The sequence below is a fragment of the Chelonia mydas genome, chromosome 14, assembly GCF_015237465.2.
Source record: "Chelonia mydas isolate rCheMyd1 chromosome 14, rCheMyd1.pri.v2, whole genome shotgun sequence".
Classification (NCBI taxonomy): Eukaryota; Metazoa; Chordata; order Testudines; family Cheloniidae; genus Chelonia; species Chelonia mydas.
The window spans coordinates 27,598,767-27,625,263 of NC_051254.2; the positions used below are offsets into that span (position 1 = coordinate 27,598,767).

Here is a 26,497-nt window from a genome sequence, read left to right on the forward strand (position 1 = left end):
ATAATGGAATAACCTGCTCATGGAAGGTGTTTCTTCCTTAAAAGACTGAAGGGGCTAAATCAGTTGACCTTATCAAAAAAAGAAGATGAAGAGGTGGCTTGATTACCTTGTATAAATACCGTAATGGGGAGGAAATACTGGGCTCTTCAATCTCGCAGAGAAAGGCACAACAAGAACCAATCGATGTGTTAAAATCAAACAAATTATACTTAGAAATAAGGCAAAAAAAAAAAATTAAGAGTCAGGGTGATTAACCAGTGCAATAAACTCCCAAGGGAAGGGGTGGATGGCTTCAAATCATAGAATCATAGAACTGAAAGGGATCTCGAGAGGTCATCTAGTCCAGTCCCCTGCACTCAAGGCAGGATTAAGTATTATCTAGACCATCCCTGACAGGTGTTTGTCTAACCTGCTCTTCAAAATCCCCAGTGATGGAGATTCCACAACCTCCCTACGCAATTTATTCCAGTGCTTAACCACACTGACAGTTAGGAAGTTTTTCCTAATGTCCAACCTAAACCGCCCTTGCTGCAGTTTAAGCCCATTGCTTCTTGCCCTATCCTCAGAGGTTAAGAAGAACAATTTTTCTCCCTCCTCCTTCTAACAACATTTTATGTACTTGAAAACTGGTATCATGTCCCCTCTCAGTCTTCTCTTCTCCAGACTAAACAAACCCAATTTTTTTCAATCTTCCCTCATAGGTCATGTTTTCTAGCCCTTTAATCATTTTTGTTGCTCTTCTCTGGACTTTCTCCAGTTTATCCACATCTTTCCTGAAATGTGGCGCCCAGAACTGGATACAATACTCCAGCTGAGGCCTAATCAGCGTGGAGTAGAGCGGAAGAATTACTTCTCATGTCTTGCTCACAGTACTCCTGCTAATACATCCCAGAATGATGTTTGCTTTTTTTGCAACAGCGTTACACTGTTGACTCATATTTAGCTTGTGATCCACTATGACCCCCAGATCTCTTTCCGCAGTACTCCTTCCTAGGCAGTCATTTCCCATTTTGTATGTGTGCAGCTGATTGTTCCTTCCTAAGTGGAGTGCTTTGCATTTGTCCTTAGTGAATTTCATCCTATTTACTTCAGACCATTTCTCCAGTTTGTCCAGATCATTTTGGATTATAATCCTATCCTCCAAAGCACTTGCTGCCCCTCCCAGCTTGGTATCATCTGGATGTCTTTCTGGAAGATCTGCTTTAGTCAGACACATATTATTGGGCTCAATATTGGGGTAACTGGGTGGAATTCTCTGGCCTGTGCTATGCAGGAGGTCAGACTAGATGATCTAATCGTCCCTTCTGGTCTTAAAAGCCATGGATCTATGAAAATCTACGAATCCTTTCATGTTTTCTGAGGACTTTCAGTGTTACTAATGTCAGCTTTGCATCCTTGCTGTCATTTCAATGGATGAGGTCCCAGTCCCACTGGAATATAAATAACTAGAGTAATTATAAAATAATAATCAATAATAATTTATATATAACAATACACAATTTAATAACATTAATAATATTCAAAAATAAATATTAACAAATAAAATAATTATTATATATGGCAGATGATCAGACGAAGAAGATGAGATTGCAGGACATGTGGTTTGGATGAGTGGAAGAAGATTGCAGGGACTAGTATCAGGTGCCAGGGCAGGGGGCGTCCATGGTGAATGTGGTTTATGATATGGCTGACTGGATGGACAGATTGCAGTACGGAATGTTTCTCAAGGCTGTGGGAAGACCAGAAAATGTGGCAGAAGGTTGCTGGCAAATGACTCTTGTGCGCTGTATTTATTGTTCATTGTGATGCGACTCTGTGTGTTTGCACTATGAGAGAAGGGATGTATGTAATCAGTAGGGCATGTTTTGTGGTATGTAGCCCAGTATTAATAATGTTGGGACCAAATACATTCCCTCTTAAACTGTGATAAACTCCATGTCCTATTGTGTGGGTGAGCAAGGGTCTTCAGAAATTTCTGTCTTAACCAAAGAAAACAGCAACAAACTTTGGCAAAGCTACTCTTTGCTAGGATTGGTTAAACATCCGATAAAGTGAGCTATAGCTCACGAAAGCTTACGCTCAAATAAATTGGTTAGTCTCTAAGGTGCCACAAGTACTCCTTTTCTTTTTGCGAATACAGACTAACACGGCTGCTACTTTGAAACCTTTGTTAAGAAGAGGACATAGATCAGGGGTGGCCAACCTGAGCCTGAGAAGGAGCCAGAATTTACCAATGTACATTGCCAAAGAGCCACAGTAATACATCAGCAGCCCCCCATCAGCTCTCCCCTGCCCCGCCCCCGCCGCTTCCAGTGCCTCCCGCCCACCGGCTGCCCTGACAATCAACGCCTCCTCCTCCCTCCGTGCACCTCCTGATCAGCTGTTTCATGGCATGCAGCAGGCTCTGGGGGGTGGGGGGGAGGAGCAAGGGCACGGCAGGCTCAGGGGAGGGGGCGGGAAGGGGTGGAGTGGGAGCAGGGCCTGTGGCAGAGCCAGCGAGTTAGCAGTGAGCACCCCCCGGCACATTGGAAAGTTGGTGCCTATAGCTCCAGCCCCGGAGTCGGTGCCTATGCAAGGAGCCACATATTAACTTGTGAAGAGCCGCCTGTGGCTCCGGAGCCACCGTTTGGCCACCCCTGACATAGATAGATATACACCAAGCACATTGAAATGGGAATGTGTTTGTTGAGGTATCAAGTCTCTGCCCGGGACTGGATTAAAAGGTATAGGCATTATAAATCTACTAGTAGGGCACCAACTTCTGGAGTCATGTGATTACAGCAGAATCCCACTTTTAATAAAACACCACCACTATGTTGCTAGCTCTCGCAGATGCAGAGAAAAAAATCTGACAATGTCACCTGAGTGTAGCTGATGCAGTGACATCTCCTGGGTTTGCAGAGAGCCTGAGGCAATTGCTCTGAGAGGCAGGAGCTGCCCTGGGTGTAACCGATGCAGCAACATGTGCCTGAATCTTTAGAGAGCTTTGTGGGGGGAGCTGCCCTGAGTGTGACTGATATTGCCCAAGTCTGCAGATTGTCCCAGCTCAACCACAGGATGGATTAACGTGAGAAGTGGGCTGTAGGTCTCTGCCAATTATATAAATCTCAGCCCTTCCTGGAAGGGCCTTGGAGACCTGCACCAGGCATCAAAAACTGTCAGTAATAAGACACAGCAAGGCAGAATCAGGCACTGTGGTGAACTGGAAGTCAGAAACTGAGGTTACCAGCACCAGCCCCTGCACCATTTGGCGGAAAAAATGCATGTGGACCACACTGCTGAGGCAGATGATGTCTGTCTGCCCCCATGTGCATCATGTGCTAGGAGGGGGTAATCACTGCTTGCGGAGGATTCTCCTCACCAGATAGCCTGTGCAGTTCAGCCCCAGCTCCCTGCAAGAGAGGCACAGTAGCACGGCCATGTTCATTGGTGTGTCCATGTCCGTTGTGGTGTATATGTTCACCAGTGTGTACATGTACACTTGTGTATCCATGTCCGTCATTATGTCCATGTCCACTGAGGTGCTGACATCCACTGGCATGGTCATGTTCACTGGTGCGTGCATGTTCATTCATTTGTGCGTCTCCATTTGCGAGAGCACACCCATTCATTCCTTCTGGGACCTGCTGCTTCCAGTTAATCCTAATGAGTCTGAATCTTCGTCCATCTGGACTGTGCCGTCTCACACATTTCCATAACACCCAACCAACTACCACAAAAGGCACCACTAACAGAGCCAAATATGCATAGTGGGTGGCATTTGCTGGATCTGAAATAAAACCACAAATAAATCAAAGGCTGAAATATCCTGCGTTAGTCATGTGCTGAAAGACATGTTATCACTGGAGTAATAGAAATGGAAGAGATTGCCATCACTTTTCTTCCCCACCCCACACTGTGGCAAGATCAATGCAATCTCAGGTAGGGTGTGATTTTGTAAGCTACTGAGGAGCTCAATAGTCCACAGCATTGGGCCCTTATTGGGAACTTGAGGAATGCACAGTGAAATAATGATAAATAATATTAATTCTTTGCCCTTTTACCCACGAAGCCCAAAGCTCTTTTCAACCAGTAACTAATCATCACTAGTTACTGGGAAGTAGGTCAGTGGGTCAGTATTACTATTAGAGCTGAGGGAATAATTTGCAGTGAATAATCTTGACAGGTTTCCCACACAACAACTGCAAAATTAATTCCCCTTGATTGCACAGTTCACTCCCCCAGGAAGGCACCAACTGCAAAATTCTTGACTTTCAGATTCAAATTTATATCTGAGTATCTATTTGCAGTATTGTTGTAGCCTTGTTGGTCTCAGGATATTAGAGAGACAAGGGGGGCGGAAGGAGGTAATATCTTTTATTGAAAACTTGTGTCTCTCACCACCAGAAGTTGGTCCAATAAAAGATATTACCTCCCACACCTTGTCTCTCAGATATCTAATTATCTATCAGTTTCACCAGCGAAAAGAAAAGGAGTACTTGTGGCACCTTAGAGACTAACCAATTTATCTGAGCATGAGCTTTCGTGAGCTACAGCTCACTTCATCGGATGCATACTGTGGAAACTGCAGAAGACATTATATACATAGAGACCATGAAACAATACCTCCTCCCACCCCGCTCTCCTGCTGGTAATAGCTTATCTAAAGTGATCATCAAGTTGGGCCATTTCCAGCACAAATCCAGGTTTTCTCACCCTCCGCCGTCCCCCCACACAAACTCACTCTCCTGCTGGTAATAGCCCATCCAAAGTGACTACTCTCTTCACAATGTGTATGATAATCAAGGTGGGCCATTTCCTGCACAAATCCAGGTTCTCTCACCCCCTCACCCCCCTCCAAAAACCACACACACAAACTCACTCTCCTGCTGGTAATAGCCTATCCAAAGTGACCACTCTCCTTACAATGTGTATGAAAATCAAGGTGGGCCATTTCCAGCATAAATCCAAGTTTAACCAGAACGTCGGGGGGGGGGGGGGGTAGGAAAAAACAAGGGGAAATAGGCTACCTTGCATAATGACTTAGCCACTCCCAGTCTCTATTTAAGCCTAAATTAATAGTATCCAATTTGCAAATGAATTCCAATTCAGCAGTTTCTCGCTGGAGTCTGGATTTGAAGTTTTTTTGTTGTAAGATAGCGACCTTCATGTCTGTGTTTGCGTGACCAGAGAGATTGAAGTGTTCTCCGACTGGTTTATGAATGATATAATTCTTGACATCTGATTTGTGTCCATTTATTCTTTTACGTAGAGACTGTCCAGTTTGACCAATGTACATGGCAGAGGGGCATTGCTGGCACATGATGGCATAGATCACACTGGTAGATGTGTAGGTGAACGAGCCTCCGATAGTGTGGCTGATGTTATTAGGCCCTGTGATGGTGTCCCCTGAATAGATATGTGGGCACAGTTGCCAACGGGCTTTGTTGCAAGGATAGGTTCCTGGGTTAGTGGTTCTGTTGTGTGGTGTGTGGTTGTTGGTGAGTATTCGCTTCAGGTTGGGGGGCTGTCTGTAGGCAAGGACTGGCCTGTCTCCCAAGATTTGTGAGAGTGTTGGGTCATCCTTCAGGATAGGTTGTAGATCCTTAATAATGCGTTGGAGGGGTTTTAGTTGGGGGCTGAAGGTGACGGCTAGTGGCATTCTGTTATTTTCTTTGTTAGGCCTGTCCTGTAGTAGGTGACTTCTGGGAACTCTTCTGGCTCTATCAATCTGTTTCTTCACTTCCGCAGGTGGGTATTGTAGTTGTAAGAATGCTTAATACATTGGTCAAACTGGACAGTCTCTACGTAAAAGAATAAATGGACATAAATCAGATGTCAAGAATTATAACATTCATAAACCAGTCGGAGAACACTTCAATCTCTCTGGTCACGCAAACACAGACATGAAGGTCGCTATCTTACAACAAAAAAACTTCAAATCCAGACTCCAGCGAGAAACTGCTGAATTGGAATTCATTTGCAAATTGGATACTATCAATTTAGGCTTAAATAGAGACTGGGAGTGGCTAAGTCATTATGCAAGGTAGCCTATTTCCCCTTGTTTTTTCCTACCCCCCTCCCCCCCCCCCCCAGACGTTCTGGTTAAACTTGGATTTATGCTGGAAATGGCCCACCTTGATTGTCATGCACATTGTGGGGAGAGTGGTCAGTTTGGATGAGCTATTGCCAGCAGGAGAGTGAGTTTGTGTGTGTGTGGGGGGGGGGGGGGGGTGAGAAAACCTGGATTTGTGCTGGAAATGGCCCACCTTGATTATCATGCACATTGTAGGGAGAGTGGTCACTTTGGATAAGCTACTACCAGCAGGAGAGTGAGTTTGTGTGTGTGTGTTTTTTTGGAAAAAGGGGGGGGGGGGGGTGAGAAAACCTGTATTTGTGCTGGAAATGGCCCACCTTGATTTTCATGCACGTTGTAAGGAGAATGGTCACTTTGGATAGGCTATTACCAGCAGGAGAGTGAGTTTGTGTGTGTGGTTTTTGGAGGGGGGTGAGAGAACCTGGATTTGTGCAGGAAATGGCCCACCTTGATTATCATACACATTGTGAAGAGAGTAGTCACTTTGGATGGGCTATTACCAGCAGGAGAGTGAGTTTGTGTGTGTGGGGGGGGGGGGGGGGACGGCGGAGGGTGAGAAAACCTGGATTTGCGCTGGAAATGGCCCAACTTGATGATCACTTTAGATAAGCTATTACTAGCAGGAGAGTGGGGTGGAAGGAGGTATTGTTTCATGGTCTCTGTGTATATAATGTCTTCTGCAGTTTCCACAGTATGCATCCGATGAAGTGAGCTGTAGCTCACGAAAGCTCTGCTCAAATAAATTGGTTAGTCTCTAAGGTGCCACAAGTACTCCTTTTCTTTTTGCGAATACAGACTAACACGGCTGTTACTCTGAAACCTTTCACCAGTGAATAATTCCCAGGCTGCAGACCAATCATATGGAATAGAGGATTTGTGCTGTAACCTTCTTAACCACACATTGCACAAGTTTCCAGTTCTATACTTTACTGTAAATAGTCCCAACTTGTGTGATGTTTTATTGTTGTTATAATTCATATGTATTACGATAGCACCTAGAGGCTCCAACACAGATCAGAGCCCCATTATGCTGGGCCCTGCACAGACAGAGTGAGAGACAGCTCTGACTCTGAAGACCTCACACCCTAAATAGACAAGAGAGACACAGTGCAGGAGGAGAACTGGTGGCAAAGTGGCTCACCCAAGGTGACATGGCAGGTCAGCAGCATAGCTGGGAACAGAGCCCATGTCTCTGAGTCCTAGTCCCATGCCTGTACCACTTAACCTCACTAACTCTTCTTTAACCATATTTGTCATGCAATCAGGAAGTAAAAGCATTGTCATGTGATTAACACAAAAAATCTGTGCAAGGGCTTGGTATAGAACCCAGGAGTCCTGGCTCTTAGACCACTGCTCCAACCTCTAGACAGACTGCCTCACATGTTGCCTCTGCTTAGAATATACAGTTGTTCAAATGGTGAAAATTTCCAAAGGGAACTTAACATTAAACGCTCCCCATGTGATATTTGGGGCCAGGGAGAGCAGAACACATCTGGACTCCATGGGCCTATGGAGACAAATCCACTGGAATTTTGCACAGGATGGGACGTCATCCAGACACAAGTTTCCCAAATGTTTGAGGAACATATGGCGCTAACCAGATAGAGGGAATAATTTCTTTTCACTTACTCTTCCCTTCTGCAGTCCCACTGGAAGATCTCTCAATAGACTTGGGGCTCCCTGGTGTGGAAGGCGAGAATAGGGTGGGATCTGGAATGACAAGATAGGAGGTGGGATCCCAGAAAGGATTCAATAAACAGAAATTGTACAGGAGAAGAAAATGTAATGAATGGTTATTTGTATTTCAGTAACAACTAGGGGCTCCAATTAAGATCAGGGCCCCATTGTGCTGGGCACTGCACAGATACACAGGGAGAGACAGACCCTGCCCCAAAGGGCCATGACCAAGGACGGGGAGGGGGGAGTGTTCAAAAGTTTCTAGCTCTTGTGGTGTGGGAGAGAAAATATGACCTGAGTAGCCAATGCAGCAGTTGCCTGAGCCTGCAGCGAGCCTGAGACAGTCACTTTGAAAGGGCTGATTTCCCCACGCATCTCATTGGCACGTTAACTCCCAGCCTCAGTGCTGTGTGGGCCCTGCCAGCTCCACCCAGCAGGGGGTGCTATGTGTGGCAGGAGGGGAAGAGCACTGCCACCCCTGAAGTGACGAATGGAACCTCATGTTAATGCCTCTGCCTCTTCAGGAGGGGATGGGGGTCCCACCTGCCACCACCACTCCAAGTGCGGGTTAGGGTCACAGCATGGGCTGAGGGTCCTGGCACAGGGATAGGACTGCAGGAGGCCCATATAGCCTCAATACAGGCCTGGCAGCTGGCAGGGTGGGGTTAGAGTTTGGACACTTGGACTGTCCCAGGGCTGGGGAAAAGGAGTCTTCTGAGAACGTACCAGCCATCTTCAGGGAGACAGATGCTGTAATGGTTCCATTCCAGTGTTTAATCTGATAGTCTCCTTCAAGCCATTTGCTCATGTTCTCAACAGTGAAGTACTTATCTGACAAGGTGATGTGGCCTTCAAAGTTGCTGTTGAAATATTGTGGTTTCTGGCTGTTTAGGATCAAGATGTTGTCGCATTGGGAAGCGTAGGGGTTTCTCTTACACACTTCAGACATGCTTCTGGAAATGCTCACTGGGATCTGCACAGAGGAGCCCTCAGGGATGGAGCAGGAATGGACAGGCCAGACTGAGACATCTAGAAGAAGGATGCAACAATTTTAAATGATCCCACTACAGGTGCTACTGTGCTCCTGGGAAGTTCTTTGCATGTCTGAGCGGAGCCAGGAGACCCTATCATGAAGGGGAATGAGGTGGGACCACCAGTGCAGGAGGGGAGATCACAGTATACCCAGTCCACTCACAGAGAAACCAACCTGTAGTTCTGGTCCCCCCACCTCAGCAAGGATCTATCAGAACCAGAGGCTCCATGGGGACTCCTTTATGGAGAGAGATTGAGAAGACTGGGGCTGTTTAGAGAGGTGGTGAGTAAGAGGAGATGGGATAAAAATATAAATAATAATGAACTGGACAGAGAAGGTAGATCGGTACTGCTGTTCACTCTGTTCTTGTGTTAGGAGACCAGGGGACACTCAATGACACTGCAAGATGACAAATTTAAAACTAATCGAAGGAAATACTTTTTCACACAACACACAAATTGCCTCTGGACCTCGCTGCCATAATATCTTATTGAGGCCAAGGGATTAGCAGGATCCAAAAAAAATTGGCTATTCCCATTATCCATGTAAATGTTCAGAATCATAAGAATAAAGATGAAAAATAACTAGAGTTTTGGCAGGGATATAAACCCTACGGTTTGGGGGCATGAACCTGACCTCTAATTGATAGGGGTCAGGAAGAAGCTTCCTCTTTGGGGTATGGTACTCCATCACTGTTCACTAGGGGGTCTCTTGTCTGTTCCTCTGACTCTGGTGGAACTGGCTGTCAGGAAATAGGGCTGGGTGGACCCCTGCTCTGGTCCAATCTGGCCACTCCATGGCCCTCACCCTCCCAGACAAACTGTTGTATGGGCTGTAAAGACAAATGCTCACACAATCTTCTCCCCAGCAGGCCTCCCTCTCTCCCTACTGCCTGGGCCTTGAGCACCATACAGATCTTCCTCTGGGCCACACTGCGTGGCCTATCCCCTGGCTCAATGGCTCAGTTGTTCTCAGGGACTGAATGTCATTTCCCCTCTCCAGTTGCTCAGCCTGGAGATGACTACGATTTCCATAGCGTGTGACTTGGTGCTATGGAAACCTACCATGGGATCATTTTTCAGAGTAACAGCCGTGTTAGTCTGTATTCGTAAAAAGAAAAGGAGTACTTGTGGCACCTTAGAGACTAACCAGTTTATTTGAGCATGAGCTTTCGTGAGCTACAGCTCACTTCATCGGATGCATAGCATATCGTGGAAACTGCAGAAGACATTATATACACACAGAGACCATGAAACAAAACTTCCTCCCACCCCACTCTCCTGCTGGTAACAGCTTATCTAAAGTGATCATCAAGTAGGGCTATTTCACACACCAGCCTCTTCCCTCCAGCTCTGCCTAACAGGGTGTGTCAGGGAGGCCCCGGGAAGCCTCACTGCACTGTGGGCAGCCTCACAGATATTTCCTACCACAGGCCTGGAAAGGGGACGTAGACTGCTGCCTCCTTACCTGGCTGCTGAGTTGGGCACATCTGGAAAGAGTTAGCTGCTGAGTGGACTGGGCTGAGTGCCAGCCAAAAGAGAGCAAGGACCAATCCACATGGCCCTCCAGGAAACATGGCAGCAGATGAGACTGGAGCTTCTTTGGAGGAGTAGGAGCCTGCAGCAGTGAGAGATCAGCCCAGTTATGTTGGATGCTCTCTTGAAGACTCTCCTGAGGCTCATCAGTCCCTGGGCTGTGCTGCCACCATTGTGGAAGGGCCAGCTGGGTTTGAGCACACAATGCAGCTGCCTCTCTCCCCCTGTGACTCTGAGGGTCTGTACAACAATGGGAAGGGTTCAGGAAGATGGTTGAGTGGCAGCTCAATCCTCTACACTGCAGGAGGCCCAGCCTGGGGGCTGTGGATTGCTGGGCATGAGAACTGTTCTGAGACCCAGTCCAGCACCCAAGAAGAATGGGGAGCTGCTCCTCTGCCACTTCTTGGAGGGGGTCTTTGTGGGACCCAGTGCACAGAGTGGAGCTGGTGGAGCTGCCCTTTGAAACTGGCCCTTACCACTCCCTGTGTTTCTGTTTTCACTCTCCCCAAAGCCAGGCATCAAATTAGCTGCAAGTCCAGGAATCTTCTTCCCCCTCTTCCAAAATGGCTAGAGAGGCAGATACCCCAACGGAAGAGGGAAATCACAGCCTGCTATGCAGCCTGGCTGGTGGTCCTCAAATGTCTCAACCCCACCCTCCCCTCCCACACATCCCCAGTGCCAGAGCCAATCGGTATGGGGTAGCTTCATCCAATAGGTTCTGTGAAGCCATTGAAAGGGGACAGGACCCCCTCTGCACACAAGAGGGCAGGGTGGAGCCATCACTCCCTCCTGCGGGGTCAATGGGGAACAGATCTCAGAGCTCCCCTCCTCTCCATTTACTGAAGGGAGCCAGGAATCGCTCTGGTCACTCACCTGGAGACGGATGGTGAGCTCACACTGATCAGACCTTCTGCACCCAGCAGGGACGTGGTGGGAGGAGCTTCTCTGTGGGAAAAGAAACAAACTGGGGTCAGTCCATGACACCCTTCTCCTTTTCCCACAGCCTGGGGTGCTCTGATCCTCTCCTGCAGGGCCCATAGCCACCTAATGGGAGGCCACTGCCCTCCATGCATCTGCCTCGACATACAAACCCAACCATGAGCATAGGTCCTCATGCCCTGGCTAGGTCGTCTTGTGCTTTCTGCTCCTTGGGGGAGTAGCAAGAAAGACACTTCCATATTGAGCCCCTTCGTGCTCAGCACAACCTGAGTCAGCGTCATTTACTCCCCAGCAGCATGCCCAGGTTGGTGTCCTCCTGCCCTCATCTTTCAAATGTCCGTCAGTTTGAGGGAGGTCACTCACTGCAGTCTTCACATTACCTACAATCTGCACAAATTTGGTGTCCCCTAAATTCTATTGCTGATCACAGATTTTAAGGCCTGAAAAGACCATCATGATGTAGTCTGGTCTCCTGCATAAACACAGGCTAGATCATTTCCCCCAGGGATCTCTGCATGGAGTCCAATAATTTGTGGCTGAACCAGAGCAAGGCTTTCAGAAAGACCAGCCCAATCTCGATTTAGGCCTGGTCTATACACAAAGGCTCTGTCTATGTGGGAACATGTTACCAATTATGCTGATCTAGTTATACCAATGTAAGTTTTCATATAGACTCTCTTATACCCCTTTAACCCCTTCCCAAGTGACATAAACTAAACAGGAAAAAGGCACTTTTCTACTGGAACAAGGCCTAGTCTGTATGGGGAAATTTTGTGTAAGTTACACAATATAATTATATCAATATGGTTCTGTTGATATAGCCCACCATGTACACACTTTTATAGCAGAGTGCCCTTTTTTTCAGTTTAGCTTATGCCACTTAGGAATGAGTTTAAGCTAAAGAAAACAAAAACAAAAACCAAAAAAAAAAAAAGCTGGTCTTGTACCAGAATAAGGGTGTCCACATTGGGGAAGTGGAGAAGGGGGTAATACCAGGGTAACTTTAAATTCACACATTCATTTACATGGGTATAACTTTGCAGTGTAGACAAGCCCAGGTTTAGCTAAATCAGTAGAAATCACACCTCTCAGGTATATCAGTGCAACTTTGGCTGTGGACTCTCTTACATCAGCTGAAACCTGGTTTACAGCAGTTCTGAGATATAACCAGTTTTAAACCAGTGTGAGTCCAGGGGTTGTATCAGTTTCACTGAATCTATTTCTCTACCGATTTCAGTTAAACCAGTGCGCAGACTGTACAAACGTCTGTGTATAGATAAGCCCTTAGAGACTGGGCCTGATGCAGAATCCACCACAGCCCTCAGGAACCTGCTCCAATGGTTAATCTCCCTCCCTGCTGAAATGTGCACCTTGGGTTTCGGGTGTGAACTTGTCTAGCTCCCAGCCACTGGCTCCTGACTGGCAGCCATGTGGGCTCCTTACAGGGAGGTTACGGGGAGAGTGGTTCACACTCAAGGGGGCAATCTAACAGTGTTGTAAGTTTCTGAGCTGCGTGCCCGCCCCTCGTCCCGCCTCTCCACCACACAAAGCACTGCAGCTTCCAGCCTTACCACTGCAGAGTGAGACGTCATGGAGTCACAGCTCACCCTGTCACTCACGGACCACCCCTAACATATGTGACAGCGAATCAGCAGCCTCCTCCAGGAGCGTCAGAAGCTCCCCTTCTCCTTCATTGGCCTAACAAGACACACCTCTCCACAACCCACTCTCCCTCCTCGCCCAGGTGTGTGAGTTCGCCGGGTGTCATCTCAGCGTCTGCCCGCTGGTTTGCCCAGGTCCCCGGACAAGAGATCAGGGTGCGAGCAGGAATTCACCATTTGCCTGCGGCTGCTGCAGAACGGCAAGGAACAGATCCCAGGAACGTGCCACCCCCCAGCTTTAGGCACAGTGCGTCAGCCACTCTTTCCTGCTGCTCTGTCAAATGCTCCCCTCACACACTGGGGGGCTATTGAATGTGCAGGGAAACAGCTCCGCAGTATTTCTGAAGGAACAGGGATACGTCTTTCAATTTCCGGGGGGGAGAGCAAACTCCAAACGTGCTAAATGGCCTGACCAGAACCTCCAGGGACAAGATGCCACGTTCGAGCAGAAGAAACAAGAAACAAAGAACCTGGAGAAAGCAAGAGTGGGCTGGTTTATTTTGAGGGTGAGCTGGGCGGGAAAGAGGCAGTGACACACCGATTGTTGGGGCAACCTCTCCCTCCTGTCTGCCTCTGATAGGGCCGCTGCAGTGACTGAAACAGAGTCATTAACCGTGGAAGGACCTCGCGAGTGCCGGGTTTACAATGGCTTCAGTGGCTCCATGCAGACGGGCCCATGCTCAGAAGGGGCCCCGGCCTGCTCCGCTTGCACTGCACCCCGAGACCCCGTCCCTCCCACCGCCCACCACTTGCTCCTCTCAGCTGACCAAGGGCTCCTCTCTGCCCCCTGGCCCCCCCTGCTCCTCTCAGCCCCCTGGCCGGACCCCAGTGCACCTCTGGCTCCAGGCAGTCTCTGCTTCCCACCACCTGTGGGGCCCCACCTGTCCTCCCGGAGCCGATCCACCTGGGACTGGGGCAGAAGCCTGGCCACTGTCAGCCAATTGCGCTGGGGGGAACAGTGTGTGTGTGGGGGGCTTGGCTTGGTGTTGTGCAGGGCGCTGTGCATTTGTGGGTGGGTCTGGGGGGCCTCTGGCCGTAGGGAGTCTGGGGTGTTAGGCGGGGGGGCTGTGTGGCATAGCATGGGCCACTGTGCGCCTGGCAACTGCCGGTTTGTAAATAGTGCCCTCGCAGTGGGCTGGGCTATGCCCCATTGCCCCTGGCTGGCCCCTCACTCCGGGGACTGACCTCCCCGTGCCAGGCTCCATTGCCTCCATGGGGGCCCACAAATATGTTTGGGGCTGGGCCCAAAAAAGATTAATCCGGCCCTGGACCTCGCCCAGAGTGAGGGGCACAGAGGGCACAGCCAGTGCCTGTGTTTCCATGCTGGTCCCTTCTCCTGCTCCTCCCCTGTGCCAGCTCCCCTCATCTTCCATGGCACTCTCCTTTCTAGGGTTGCCAGCCCTCCAGGATTGTCCTGGAGTCTCCAGGAATCCAGGATTAAACTTTAATTAAAGATCATGTCTTGTGATGAAACCTCCAGGAAACAACCCACATTGGCAGCCCTACACCTCTCCCAATGCTGTGAACACTCCCCATCTCGCGGGCATTTCAGGGAGCAGTTTCTTTTTTCTCTCTTCCCTATCCACATCTCCGTCCTGGCCGCATCTCCCTGATGTGCGAAGTCATGACAGATGAATGCTGGGAAGGAGCCGGGGAGGGGTGATAACAGTCACACACCCCTGGACTCAGGCCGCTCCCACTGAAGTTAGTCCATGCAGAGCCTGGCTGGGAAATCTCTCTGGCTGGCTAGGAGGCGTGGCCACCAGAGCCCGGGCACGGCTGCGTTACTCCCCTTCCGGCTCTCAGGCCAGACTCAGGCTTCGTAAACCAGCGCAGCGCTTCCGCTCTGTCCTGGCACCCCTTGGGTGGCACCTCTTGGCCTGGGATGCTACAAACACAGGAAGGGCGGGTGAGGCTGCCGCCCCCCACTCCACTGCACCCACCTCCCCTCCAGTGTCCGGCCTCACGCTCCACCCCCAGAGCGAAAGGGGAATCCCCTCTCCCAACCCCCTGCCCGACTCTCAGCCCTAGAGCCAGGAGGGAGTAAGGGAGTCTGTCACCCTTCTGCCGCTGTCCGTTTGCTGCTTCTCACCTGGTCCTAGTGCTACTGACATTGCAGCGAATGCATTGGGCACAGAGCCTTGTCACATACAGGAGGGGAAATTAACCCCTAAATTCCCAGATCCGCAACCTGCCAGCGCTGTACCCCACAAAGCAGCTTGCCTCATCACCTGGATCTAGCATCCCAGCATAACACAGCCCATGCTTGGAGCTGGAGAATTCTCCACTCCACAGGCAACCATCCACCCTTTCCTGAGCTCCAGAACCCCCCATTCCACTGGGTAACTTTTGCCATCCAGGGTTCTAAAATGCCAATTTTCATCTGGAATCCAAACCACCCCCATCCCACCATTGCAGGAGCAGGGACTCCAAGGCTGAACTAGATTGCAAAGGTGAAGGGTGAGTCTCTTCCCCTCTTACCCACTGTGCTCTTTTCTTGTTCCCCTGCCTCCCTGGGCTGTTATTTATATTAGAGGCACCAGCTGAGATTGGGGCCCTAGTCCCTGCCTGGAAGAATTTACAATCTAAATAGACAAGACAGACACACAAAGGATTATCTCCTGGGGAACCGAAGCCTGGAGAGGATCAGGAATTTGCCCAGAATCAAACAGGAGTGTGTGACAGTGCCAGTAGTTAAACCCAGGTCTCCTGAATCCCTGCCCAATGCCTTAACTGCAAGGCCTTGCATTAAGAATAGGGCTGGTTAATAATGTTGTCAAAACTTGTTTTCAGTTGCTTCCATTAGGTTTTCAACCTACTTTGCTTCCCGCAACAGTAACTCAGGGCAGAAACTGAAGAATGAGGAGACACCACCAGAGCCAGCAGATATCCAGAAGGCACTTGGCGCTGCCATGGAAAACAATCTCCACAACAGGAAAGAGCCCTAGGAAGCAGCTAAGCCAGAGACCTCCTGATTCACTGCACTAGAACTAGCAGAAAGTTTTAAATTATTTACTTGTACAACATAGACATTGGGCCTAATTCTGCCCTTCCATGGGTTTTATGCTGATGTAACTTTCCTTACGTCTATGGGATTCCTCCAGATTTACACCAGGATGAGAGGGGAATCAGCCCCAGTGACTCCAATAGGGTTACTCCAGATTTACACCAGGGTGATTGAGAGGGGAATCTGTCCCATCGTTCTTAAACTGGCTGCCTAGGAGACACCAGACTCCTTCACATGTTCAGTCTCTTTGGGGGGTGGTGGTGGTTGTAGGATTAAAGGAGTCTTCTCTTAAAGGCAGATCTTCTCTTTGGGCTATAAACACTCTAGTCCCTGGCTGTGGGGGCAGCATTCCATGCATCCCCTCATGTGGATTCTGTTTCCCAACAGCACCCTCCCTCCTAGCCCCAGTCCCCCCTATACACACACACACACACACGGGGACTCTAGCTAATCCCTCTGCAGGAACTGATCTTTGCAGGTGTGGCATACCCCAGAGATGGGGTAGGGGGTCACTCTGTAGGGTGGGGGGTGGAACGGAGAGAGTTCTCTGTGCTTTTCACATCGGTGCTGACAAGGGGAGCACAGAAAGACCAGTAGCTCTGTGAGGTGGAGCAGAAGCAGTTGGTTCTAAGGTAGATGGAAAGGCTGGCATGGGGCCGGTTATGTTGTGCACATCCCACTCTGGGCTGTGAGCCAGCACACAGTTTGTGAGTCACTCGTGGGCCTTTCTTGGCAGCAGGACACTGTAACCAAAGGAGAGGAAGGTGTTTCCTATAAGGGATTAGTTGCGCTGACCCAAACCTCCAAGTGTGGGCAGGTAAAGCTCCCATAAACTGTGATTTAAGTCAGTGCAATTTACCCTAGTCTCAAGCAGGGTTAAGCTCCATCAGTGCAAACCGTGGCTTATCCTGTCTACACAGAGTGTTTGCATTTTGGCAGCTACTCCCAATGGCTGAAAACCCAGGGTAGACAAGGCCTCAGCTCTGAGTCTGAATAACATTTCTAGGCCATGCACTGTCTATGGCTTAAGCAGTTGTTTAATGTGCCTCTTGTTCCACATTCACTTCATGCCCAAAGGTTTTACCCAGTGAGCCACAGGGGAGGGGTGATTCCAAGGGAGATGGGGGAGCTTCTCTTTGAGGAGAGATCCAGGCACTTGGAGGAGCTGTATCCCTTGCCCTGAACCTGGGAATGAACAAGAAACCCCTGGAAAAACTCCAGCTGAGCCAAACACAGCAGCCCAACCCTGGTAAAAAAAAGAGTCCCTCAGCCTGGCTGCTCCATTCCCCATTGAACTCCACATCCTTTTCCAAGGTCAGTGCCCTGATCTTCAAAGCTCTCCAGGGCCTGCCCCTGCATCCACCATGGAAATGTCCCACGGACAGTGCACAGGCCCCAGAGCAAAGCCAGGGAGAGATGGAGACACCTTTGTCAGTAGGGGGCCCATGGCTGTGGAAATATATTCCTGGAGGAATCAAGGTGGTCAGGAACCTTTGCAGCCAGGCTTTACCTCAGAGATAACACGCACATTAAAAAAACCTCAATGCAAATTACCCCACTATTACATAGATGAGATGAGAGGAGAGAGAGTAAGCCACTCAGCAACACCCCCACCCCCATTCTATTTCCTTGCAAGGCACCCCACAGAATAAATGCTTAGACAGGACTGAGGGGAGGTGTAGCTATGTTAGATGGAGGGTTCAGAAAGGCAGGGGGATCTGAGCTGGGTGGAGGGAATCTAAGCACAGTGGGTTGCTCTTCTACTGGGAGGGAGGAGGACTTGCAGGCTAGGAGACTCCCCCTTTGGGTGATCACTGGGGAGACCAACACCAGAAACTGATACCTGGAGTAGAAGTCTGGCTTTTTTCTCAGCTCTGGGTGGGGAGTAGGGTCAGGTGCTTAGGACAGCAGGGACTAGGAATCAGGACTCCTGGGTTCTGTCCCCAGCTCTAGGAGGGGAGTGGGATCTAGGGGGTCAAAGCAGGGCCTAAGGAAACAGGGCATTTGGTTCTCTTCCTTCCATACTCAGTGTGTGACCTTGAACAAGTCACTTTTATCTCTGTACCTCACTTTACAGAAACAAACACTAACCACCTTTGTAAACTCTTTCGGCATCTCAGGATGAGTATTCATGATAATTTCTTATGAGTTTCTAATCTTGGCAGGGGAGCACAGGGCTGTTGGGGAATGTGTGGTGTGTGTAGGTACATAACTGTATTGCTGGTTGTAGCCCTGTCATTTTTTTTCTCCTTCACTATTATAACTCTGGATGTTCTCATTCTTCATATAAATGTCCAATCCCCTTTTTAAATACTAATAATTTCTTGACCTCAGTGGAATCTTGGGAGTAGTGAGTTCCACAGGCTTAGTCTGCTTTGTATGAACATATATTTCCTTTGACCAGTTTTAAATCAGCTACTTTTCTATGTCAATGAATATTTCCTTGTTCTTGTATTATGAGAAAGGATGAACAGGAGCACCCAAATGTCCTTTCCTTTCTCATATGTTATTTGGTATCCCCTTTATCACTTCTTCTATTATTCATCTCATCTCTAAGGTGAACATTACCAGTCTTATAAATTTCTCCTCATATGAAGGATTTTCCAGGCCTCTGATCATTCTCATCACCCTTCTCTAAACACCTCTAGTTCTGTAGTCTATCTCAGAGGGGATACTGATCAGTACTACAGACGATATTCAATAAGAGAATGAACCACTGATTTACATAATGACTGTTTTTGTTTTATTCTCCATCCCGTTCCTCATGCATATTAACATTCTGTTTGCTTTTCCAACAGCAGTGGCACATTGAGTAAAGGTCTTCACTGAGCTGTCCACACTGAAATTCCTAACTTGTTACATTTATTTTAGAAGCCAAGAGGCTTTAGAATTACCCTTTCCAATGTGCATTATTTTGCATTTGTCCACTCAGAATTTAATCTGTTATTATGTTGCCCATTCACTCAGCTTGCCTAGATCTCTCTCAAGCTCCTTACCATCCTCTCTGGACTTGACAAACCCAAATAACTGTGTCTAGTGCAAGTTTTGATACCTGACTACTAAACCTTCTTTCCAGATCATTAATAAATATATTAAACAAAGGATCTATACAGAACCCCATTGTTATCCTTTTGCCATGAGGAAAATTAGCCATTCATTCCTACTCTGCTTTCTTTCTCCTAGCCAGTTTCTTAGTATTCTCTTGTGAAGGACTGTCACAGGATTTTTGAAATTCCAACTAAATTATGCCTATCCAGTTCTCCTTTATCCACAATTTACTGACATGATTTAAGATTTTAATCAATTAGTTAGGCCTCCTATTCCTTTGCAAATACCTGCTGGTTTTTCCCTAACAGATCACGGTCAACAGGTGTTTTATAATTTTAAATTATCAACCAATTTATGTTACAGAAGTAAGGCTCACTGGTCTGCAATTTCCCAACTTATACTTAGAACATTTTTTAAAATATAGATATAACATTTTCTACCCTCCAGTTCTGTAGCTGTTTTTAATGTGATGTTGCATATATTTGCTAACAGCTTAGCACCTTCATTCTTAAACTACTTCAGAAAGCTTTAATGTACCCTCTGGGCCTAGTGACTTACTACCCCTCTTCTTCTGACAATTCAATCTCTGATAGTACCTCAGCCATATTACCAGAAAGTAAAGTAAAGTATCTCCTAAATGTCCTCACTGGCAAAGACTGATGCCAAGAAAACATTTTGCTTATCACCAATGTCTATATCTTCCTTAATTGCTCCCTTTACTCCAAGGGACCCATTGATTCTTTTGCAGCCTTCCTGTTTCTGAAAGATTTAAAGAATCTCGTTTGTTGTTATACCTTTAGCTATTTGCTCTCTAAATTCTATCTTAACCCAAGCTAGTTTTCTTCTGATGTATTGCCTCCTAAAGTTTATACTCCTTTCCATTAGCTATACTTGATTTGGATTTCCATATTTTGAAGGATTTCTGTTTGTCCCAAATTACCTCTGAATCCTTGCCATTTAGCTATAACCATTTACTTCTTGCCTTTCTGCTTGCTTCTTGTTCAGAGGTATGCACATCTTCTGAGACTCCTGCTGTATCTCTAAGCAACCTCGATGCTAAAGCTAAGGATTTTAATGTCCTTTTTGTGATTTTAGGCTCTTTTTGATGTTTCTTCATTAAAAAGTTTCCCCTTTCTAAAGTTTGTCACTATAGCTGTTATTATTTCTATCGCAGTAGCACTTAACGCCTATGATCAAATCCCCATTGTGCCGGGTATGCTACAAAGAACTAAAACAAAGACAGTCCCTGGCCCAGACAGGTCACAAACCAGAAGTATAACAAGACAACAGATTGATATAAGAACAGTGCTGTGTGTGCAGAGAAGGAGGCAACAAAGTAAGAGTAAAGACCAGCATGTTAGTTTTAAAGGTACCCCTAATATAACATTTCTACTTTTCCTCACTCTTTGCCATTGAATGTAATTGTACTACGGTTGCTATTACTTAGGCTTTGTCTACACTACACAGCTTTTAGCGGCATGGCCATGTCGCTAAAAGTTGGGCAGCGTAAATACTGTTTGCTGGCACTTTCACCAACAAAATACTTCCACCCCATATGAGCAGGGTTTGCGCTGTGACAGGAGAGCACTCCAGCCAACAACTAGCCATTTACCCTGCCACTTGCTGCAGCAAAACTTGTGTCTTTTTTTTTTTTTTTGGGGGGGGGGGGGGGGGGGCGGGGCGGGTCAGGTCATTTTAACACCCCAGAAAGACAAAAGTTGTGTCAGTCAGTCGCCAGTGTAGACTTAGCCTGAGGCTTTGTCTACACTGCCAATTGAATGACAAAACTTTTATCTTTCAGGGGTGTTAAAATGACATCCCCCCCTCCAAAAAAGACAACAAGGAACAACTCTCCTGCCGACAAAGCTATGACACTCGTTGGGGGTGGAAGTATTTGGTCAGCAAAAGAGCCGACAAACAGCAACTGTGCTGCCCAACTTTTAGCGACACGGCTGTAGTGACACAGCTGTGCCGCTAAAAGTTGCGTAGTGTAGATGAAGCCTTAGTGGTGTAACTAGAGTTCTTTTCTAAACCAGTTTTGGTGCATTACTTAGGGCTGAGTCAAGAATAGCAGAACAGAAGGATCAAGGCTTTGAGACAAAATGATTCACTACATTTTAAATAACTGTCATGAATTTGAGAAATTCTGTTGCTTAGCTAAGGAAATATAGATCTGAGAATTTCCCAAAGTACTAGAATCTTTATTGTTTACCGCAGCAATCAGCGACTATCACAATCGCAATGCACACAGGGAAGAAGCAGTCAGAGAGTTATTACTAAAATGCTGCATTAAACTTTAAAGTGATCAAAGTGATAACCAGAGATTACACAAAGTTATTAAAAAAAAAATCCACATTATCCGGATGGTAACCTACCTACCTGTAACCTGAGAAGCTGATTTCTATTGTTAGCTTAAATCTAATTCTTTAAATACAGGACTTAATTGGCATTAACAAACTCTAACTCCCTATACAGACTAGAAGGGGGAAGCTTAACTCACAGCTGGAGGACTAAACAAATGAAGCTAGTTTCTCAAACTATTTAGCAAAGTCCTTCTACACAGATTCTCAACCTTCCAAGAGAAGCTTAAGAGGTGACCTGATAATAGTCTACAAATATCTACTTAAGAGTTAGATTTTTTATAGCAGATGGCTCTTTAATGAGGCAGAAAAAGGTAGAATGAGATTGGAAATAAGGTGCATATTTTTATCTAGCTTCAATTTTCTAGCCAGGAGATCAATCTGAATTTAACACTAAGGGTAATTAGTCATTGGAACAATTTACCTAAGGATGTGGTGGATCCTCCATCATTTGAAGACTGGATATCTCTCTAAAAGATATGCTATAGCTCAAAAAGAAGTTTTGGGCTTCATACAGATGTTCTTGGATGAGGTTCTTTGGCTGGCTATGCAGGAGGTTAGTTTACACAAATATAATGGTCCCTTCTGACCTTAAGATCTATGAATTGTTGCAGCAAAACTACTTTACAAATGTTCATAACACAGTTTCTAAAAACAACAAAAAAAATGACATTTTTGTGAAGAAATTTGCCGAGTATAACTTTCATACAGTTTTAACCATGTTTTTCATTTACACAAGAGCGTATAGTTACAGTTACTTAAGGCAGCATGAACAATACCAATATAACAGAACAAAGGAGTTCATGCAATCAGAACTTTACACAACTTCCTAGCTGAAGGTTGTTTCAACTCTGTGAGCAGAATGTTATACAAATACACAATTTGCAGAGTTGCTGAGAGCGTCTCCACTTGTACTGAGATTTCGAGTTAAAGCAGGGAATTCATCACACAATTGCACTTCCGGATCTCCATCCTGCCCCAGCTCTGCTGATGTCCTTCGGTCCTGACACACAGCCCACCCCCCACCTTGCTACTCCAGTCCTGGGTTAACCCACCCCGCACTGCCAACGCTCCTCAATCCCAACTGACAGCTGCTCTGCATTCCCGCCCGGGCTACCCAGCACCCACCCAGCTCTGCGAACACCCCTCAGTCCTGAGCCTATTTGCACACACACACCCCGCGGCAGAAGGAGAGCGCTAAGCGGGGAACCAGCCCCCGGGCTCGGGGTGTGAGCTCCCGCCGAGCCAGGAGGGCCCCGGTTCCCTTCACTCCACTCGCTGTGGGCGGGCCCGCGCAGCAACAAGTCCGGGCGCGCGGGAAGGCCTAGGCCCTGCCGCCGGCAAAGAAGAAGGGCGGAAGTGACCTATTAGGACGGGCGTAGAAGCCACGCCCACTGCCTCAGCAGGCAGCCCTAGCCTGACTACACCAGGCACAGGGGCGGAAGTGACGTTTTAGCGAGCCGGCAATATCCTCCCACTCCCTGGGATACAGCGCGGGCGGAAGAGAGCGTAGCCGTGCCACTGCGCCTGCTCAAAAGACGACGGGCGCGTAGGCGACGGCGTTGGGCTGACCTACGAAGAGGGGAAGGGAGGAATGACGTGCGTGTGAGCGGCGCGAAACCGGAGACAGTCACGTGCCCCGGCAGCGGCGCCCGGTTTCTAGGAGCGGCTCCGCTTAGCCCCCGCGCGTGCTAGGCCCGCAGCCCGTACAGCGGGGTCCGCGGAGCTCGGGCGCTGGGCTCTGCGGGTGGCGCCACGCAGCCGCCTCCCCGCACCGGCTCCAGAGGTGGGGGTCCCCCAGCGCGGTCACAAGCGCCGTAGGCAGCCCTGAGGAGCCAGGAGCCCCGCACCCAGGCTTCCCTCAGACCCTGTTTGCCCCTCCCCCACCCCCTGCCAGGCTCCAGCCTGTTTCTTCCCCGCGCCTCCCTTCAGCCCGCCCCTCGCCCCCACCCCGCACTCTCCAGCCCCACCCGCTCCCTGTCTCAAGCCTTTTGTGTCTGCCCGGAGTGTGCTCCGGCATCCCCATACTTGCCTCGCGGCCTGCAGCAAGGGTCGTGGGAGGCACGACCGACCAGAGGATGTTTCGCCGTTGGAGAGACACTAGTAACTAAACTTCGCCGCCACGTGCTAATGAGTCAGCAAGGGGCTCGGCTGATCACATGCCGCTTGGACAACACTCACCTCCACAGCTGCTTCCCCTGGAGGCCGAACCCATTGAAACGTGTCAAATCTGTTGCGGACACACAACGTGGAATAGAACCCAGCTCACGTCGGGCTTGCCTACACTGTGCTATTATGTATTTAGTGTTTGTGAGCCCCGTGGACCTGGACCTCATTGTGCCAGGCGCTGCACAAACACTGAACAAAGAGATGGTCCCTGCCCAGGGATCTCATTATCTAAATATAAAAAAAGAGACCATAAATGGGTACAAACCCTACTCCTGGGGGAATTCTGCACCACGGCACATGTGCAGAATTCATGTCCCATGCAGATTTTTTTGCTTTCCTGCAGAATAATTCAGTTCTGTTGGGGAAGCAAAGGGAAGCCACAAGAGGGGTCATATGTCCCTCCTGGGCAGTGCAAGTGTGTCAGTTTGGGTGTTGGGAGCAGCTGGGGTAGATGTAAATTACCACGGGGAGGTGGGAGTGGCAGAGCTGGGTGTGCATGCATGCAAGTGAGGCTGTGTCCCTCTCGCTCACTAGCGTGGTGTGCCAGACGTGCAGGGGCAGGCTCTGTTCCCTCAGGCAGAGTAGAATGTAGAACCCTGCCTGCTTAGTGAATTGTTCATGTGTTACAAATGTGCTCCGTGAACTGTTTACTACTGACCTTTCTGGAGATGGTCAGTATCCAATATAAATTGTGAACTTGATTCCCCAGCCCTCGCTTGCTCTCAGTTGTCTACGATGTAATACTGAGCATACGGCTTCATATACTTGTTGACTAATAACTAGTAATAAAGGGTCAAACCTAGCTACATTGCTATTTGACAAAGGGGGTTTGGGGATTTCCTCCAATGCTCCCCACTCCCATTCTCCAGCCAGCTCAGCAGTCTACCTGAATCCCTGTCTGTGTTATTTCTTTCTCCAGAAGGGTGTTAGTCATCTGCTGCAAGGACGCTGAACTCTTAAGCGTGGCCCAGAATCCTGTGATGCTGAAAAGTAGATTATAGGTAGCCCTCAATCCCAGCTGCTTTTCTGTCATTTTCACATTGCACTGGCTTGCCAACTGTTTTTGGTTGCAATTCCAAGCTTTATTTTTGATCTACACTGTAAATCACTTCAAGGCTTAGTATCGTTCTTCCTGTGCAAAGGAAGAACTGCAGAGATCATCCTGAGGCAATTTTGCTGATAGCTTAACTTTATTGACATTTAGAGTGATACAAGACACATCTTTTTGGTCAAAATCATCCGTACCTTATTTATGGTTGGTTAAGGAGTACAGAGAAGGGGGCTGTTACCCCAAAATATGCCAGCTGGTGGGTTCCAAGTGGGTCATTGTCAACTGGGGATTGCAAAAGTGTAGTGTGCTCTGACTGTGCTCCTTTGCTCAACCCTCCTTGTTTCCTGTTTAGGGGTTTGCATAGAACAGTAGTCAGTACTCTTCCATTCCAAGGGAATCCTCAACTAGAAAGATCTATGTAATTTTTGGCTTTTTTCCTGTGTCAGAGTGGCACAAATGGGTTAGATTACAGCTCAGGATCAATCCCACCGCTGCCACCATGGCAAGGTTCCTTCCCCACTCTGAACGCTAGGGTACAGATGTGGGGACCTGCATGAAAACCTCCTAAGCTTACCTTTACCAGCTTAGGTTAAAACTTTCCCAAGGTACAAAACTATTTTACCTTTTACTCTTGGACTTTCGCTGCCACCACCAAACATCTAACAGGGTGATAATTTTGAAAGAGTACTTGTGGCACCTTAGAGACTAACAAATTTATTTGAGCATAAGCTTTCGTGAGCTACAGCTCATTTCATCGGATTCAGCTCACGAAAGCTTATGCTCAAATAAATTTGTTAGTCTCGAACGTGTCATAAGTACTCCTTTTCTTTTTGCGAATGCAGACTAACTCGGCTGCTACTCTGAAACCTATCCACCTTATAGTCCATTCATCCAGCCCGTACTACTTTAACTTGCTGGCAAGAATACTGTGGGAGACCGTGTCAAAAGCTTTGCTAAAGTCAAGCAACAACACGTCCACTGCTTTCCCCTCATCCACAGAGCCAGGTATCTCATCATAGAAGGCAATTAGATTAGTCAGGCATGACTTGCCCTTGGTGAATCCATGCTGACTATTCCTGATCACTTTCCTCTCCTCTAAGTGCTTCAGAATTGATTCCTTGAGGACCTGATCCATGATTTTTCTAGGGACTGAGGTGAGGCTGACTGGCCTGTAGTTCCCAGGATCCTCCTTCTTCCCTTTTTTAAAAGATGGGCACTATGTTAGCCTTTTTCCAGTCGTCTGGGACTTCCCCTGATTGCCATGAGTTTTCAAAGATAATGGCCAATGGCTCTGCAATCACATCCGCCAACTCCTTTAGCACTCTCGAATGCAGTGCATCTGGCCCCATGGACTTGTGCTCGTCCAGCTTTTCTAAATAGTTCCGAACCACTTCTTTCTCCACAGAGGGCTGGTCGCCTCCTCCCCATGCTGTGCTGCCCAGTGCAATAGTCTGGGAGCTGACCTTGTTTGTGAAGACAGAGGCAAAAAAAGGATTGAGTACATTAGCTTTTTCCACATCCTCTGTCACTAGGTTGCCTCCCTCATTCAGTAAGGGGCCCACACTTTCCTTGACTTTCTTCTTGTTGCTAACATACCTGAAGAAACCCTTCTTGTTACTCTTAACATCTCTTGCTAGCTGCAACTCCAGGTGTGATTTGGCCTTCCTGATTTCACTCCTGCATGCCCGAGCAATATTTTTATACTCTTCCCTGGTCATTTGTCCAATCTTCCACTTCTTGTAAGCTTCTTTTTTGTGTTTAGATCAGCAAGGATTTCACTGTTAAGCCAAGGTGGTCGCCTGCCGTATTTACTATTCTTTCTACACAGTGGGATGGTTTGTCCCTGTAAGCTCAATAAGGATTCTTTAAAATACAGTCAGCTCTCCTGGACTCCTTTCCCCCTCATGTTATTCTCCCAGGGGATCCTGCCCATCAGTTCCC

The 26,497-nt window shown here is 47.9% G+C and overlaps 1 protein-coding gene and 1 long non-coding RNA gene across 2 annotated transcripts; one reads left to right on the plus strand and one right to left on the minus strand.

Annotated features, from left to right (window-relative positions):
* Positions 1 to 2,519: 2,519 nt before the first annotated feature.
* Positions 2,520 to 23,431, minus strand: LOC119567804. Its single transcript, XM_037915207.1, has 6 exons — positions 23,369 to 23,431; positions 11,195 to 11,266; positions 10,254 to 10,403; positions 8,480 to 8,782; positions 7,706 to 7,786; positions 2,520 to 3,769 (listed from the first exon to the last, which is right to left on the minus strand). The coding sequence occupies exons 3-6, from the start codon at positions 10,360 to 10,362 to the stop codon at positions 3,321 to 3,323; spliced, it is 942 nt and encodes a 313-aa protein (XP_037771135.1). The 5' UTR covers positions 10,363 to 10,403; positions 11,195 to 11,266; positions 23,369 to 23,431; the 3' UTR covers positions 2,520 to 3,320.
* LOC119567460 lies at positions 12,944 to 24,307 on the plus strand. The gene is made up of 2 exons (XR_006285911.1): positions 12,944 to 13,427; positions 15,715 to 24,307. It is a non-coding gene; the product is annotated as an uncharacterized LOC119567460 (long non-coding RNA).
* The last annotated feature ends 2,190 nt before the right edge of the window (positions 24,308 to 26,497 follow it).

Excerpts from the sequence above, each read along its gene's own strand:
- LOC119567804 (XM_037915207.1), bottom strand. The coding sequence starts at position 10,362 with ATGTTTCCTGGAGGGCCATGTGGATTGGTCCTTGCTCTCTTTTGGCTG. Across the intron at positions 7,787-8,479 it reads TGTCTCCCTGAAGATGGCTG|ATCCCACCCTATTCTCGCCT; the intron begins GTACGTTCTCAG and ends TTGTCATTCCAG. Across the intron at positions 3,770-7,705 it reads TGGGACTGCAGAAGGGAAGA|ATCCAGCAAATGCCACCCAC; the intron begins GTAAGTGAAAAG and ends GTTTTATTTCAG.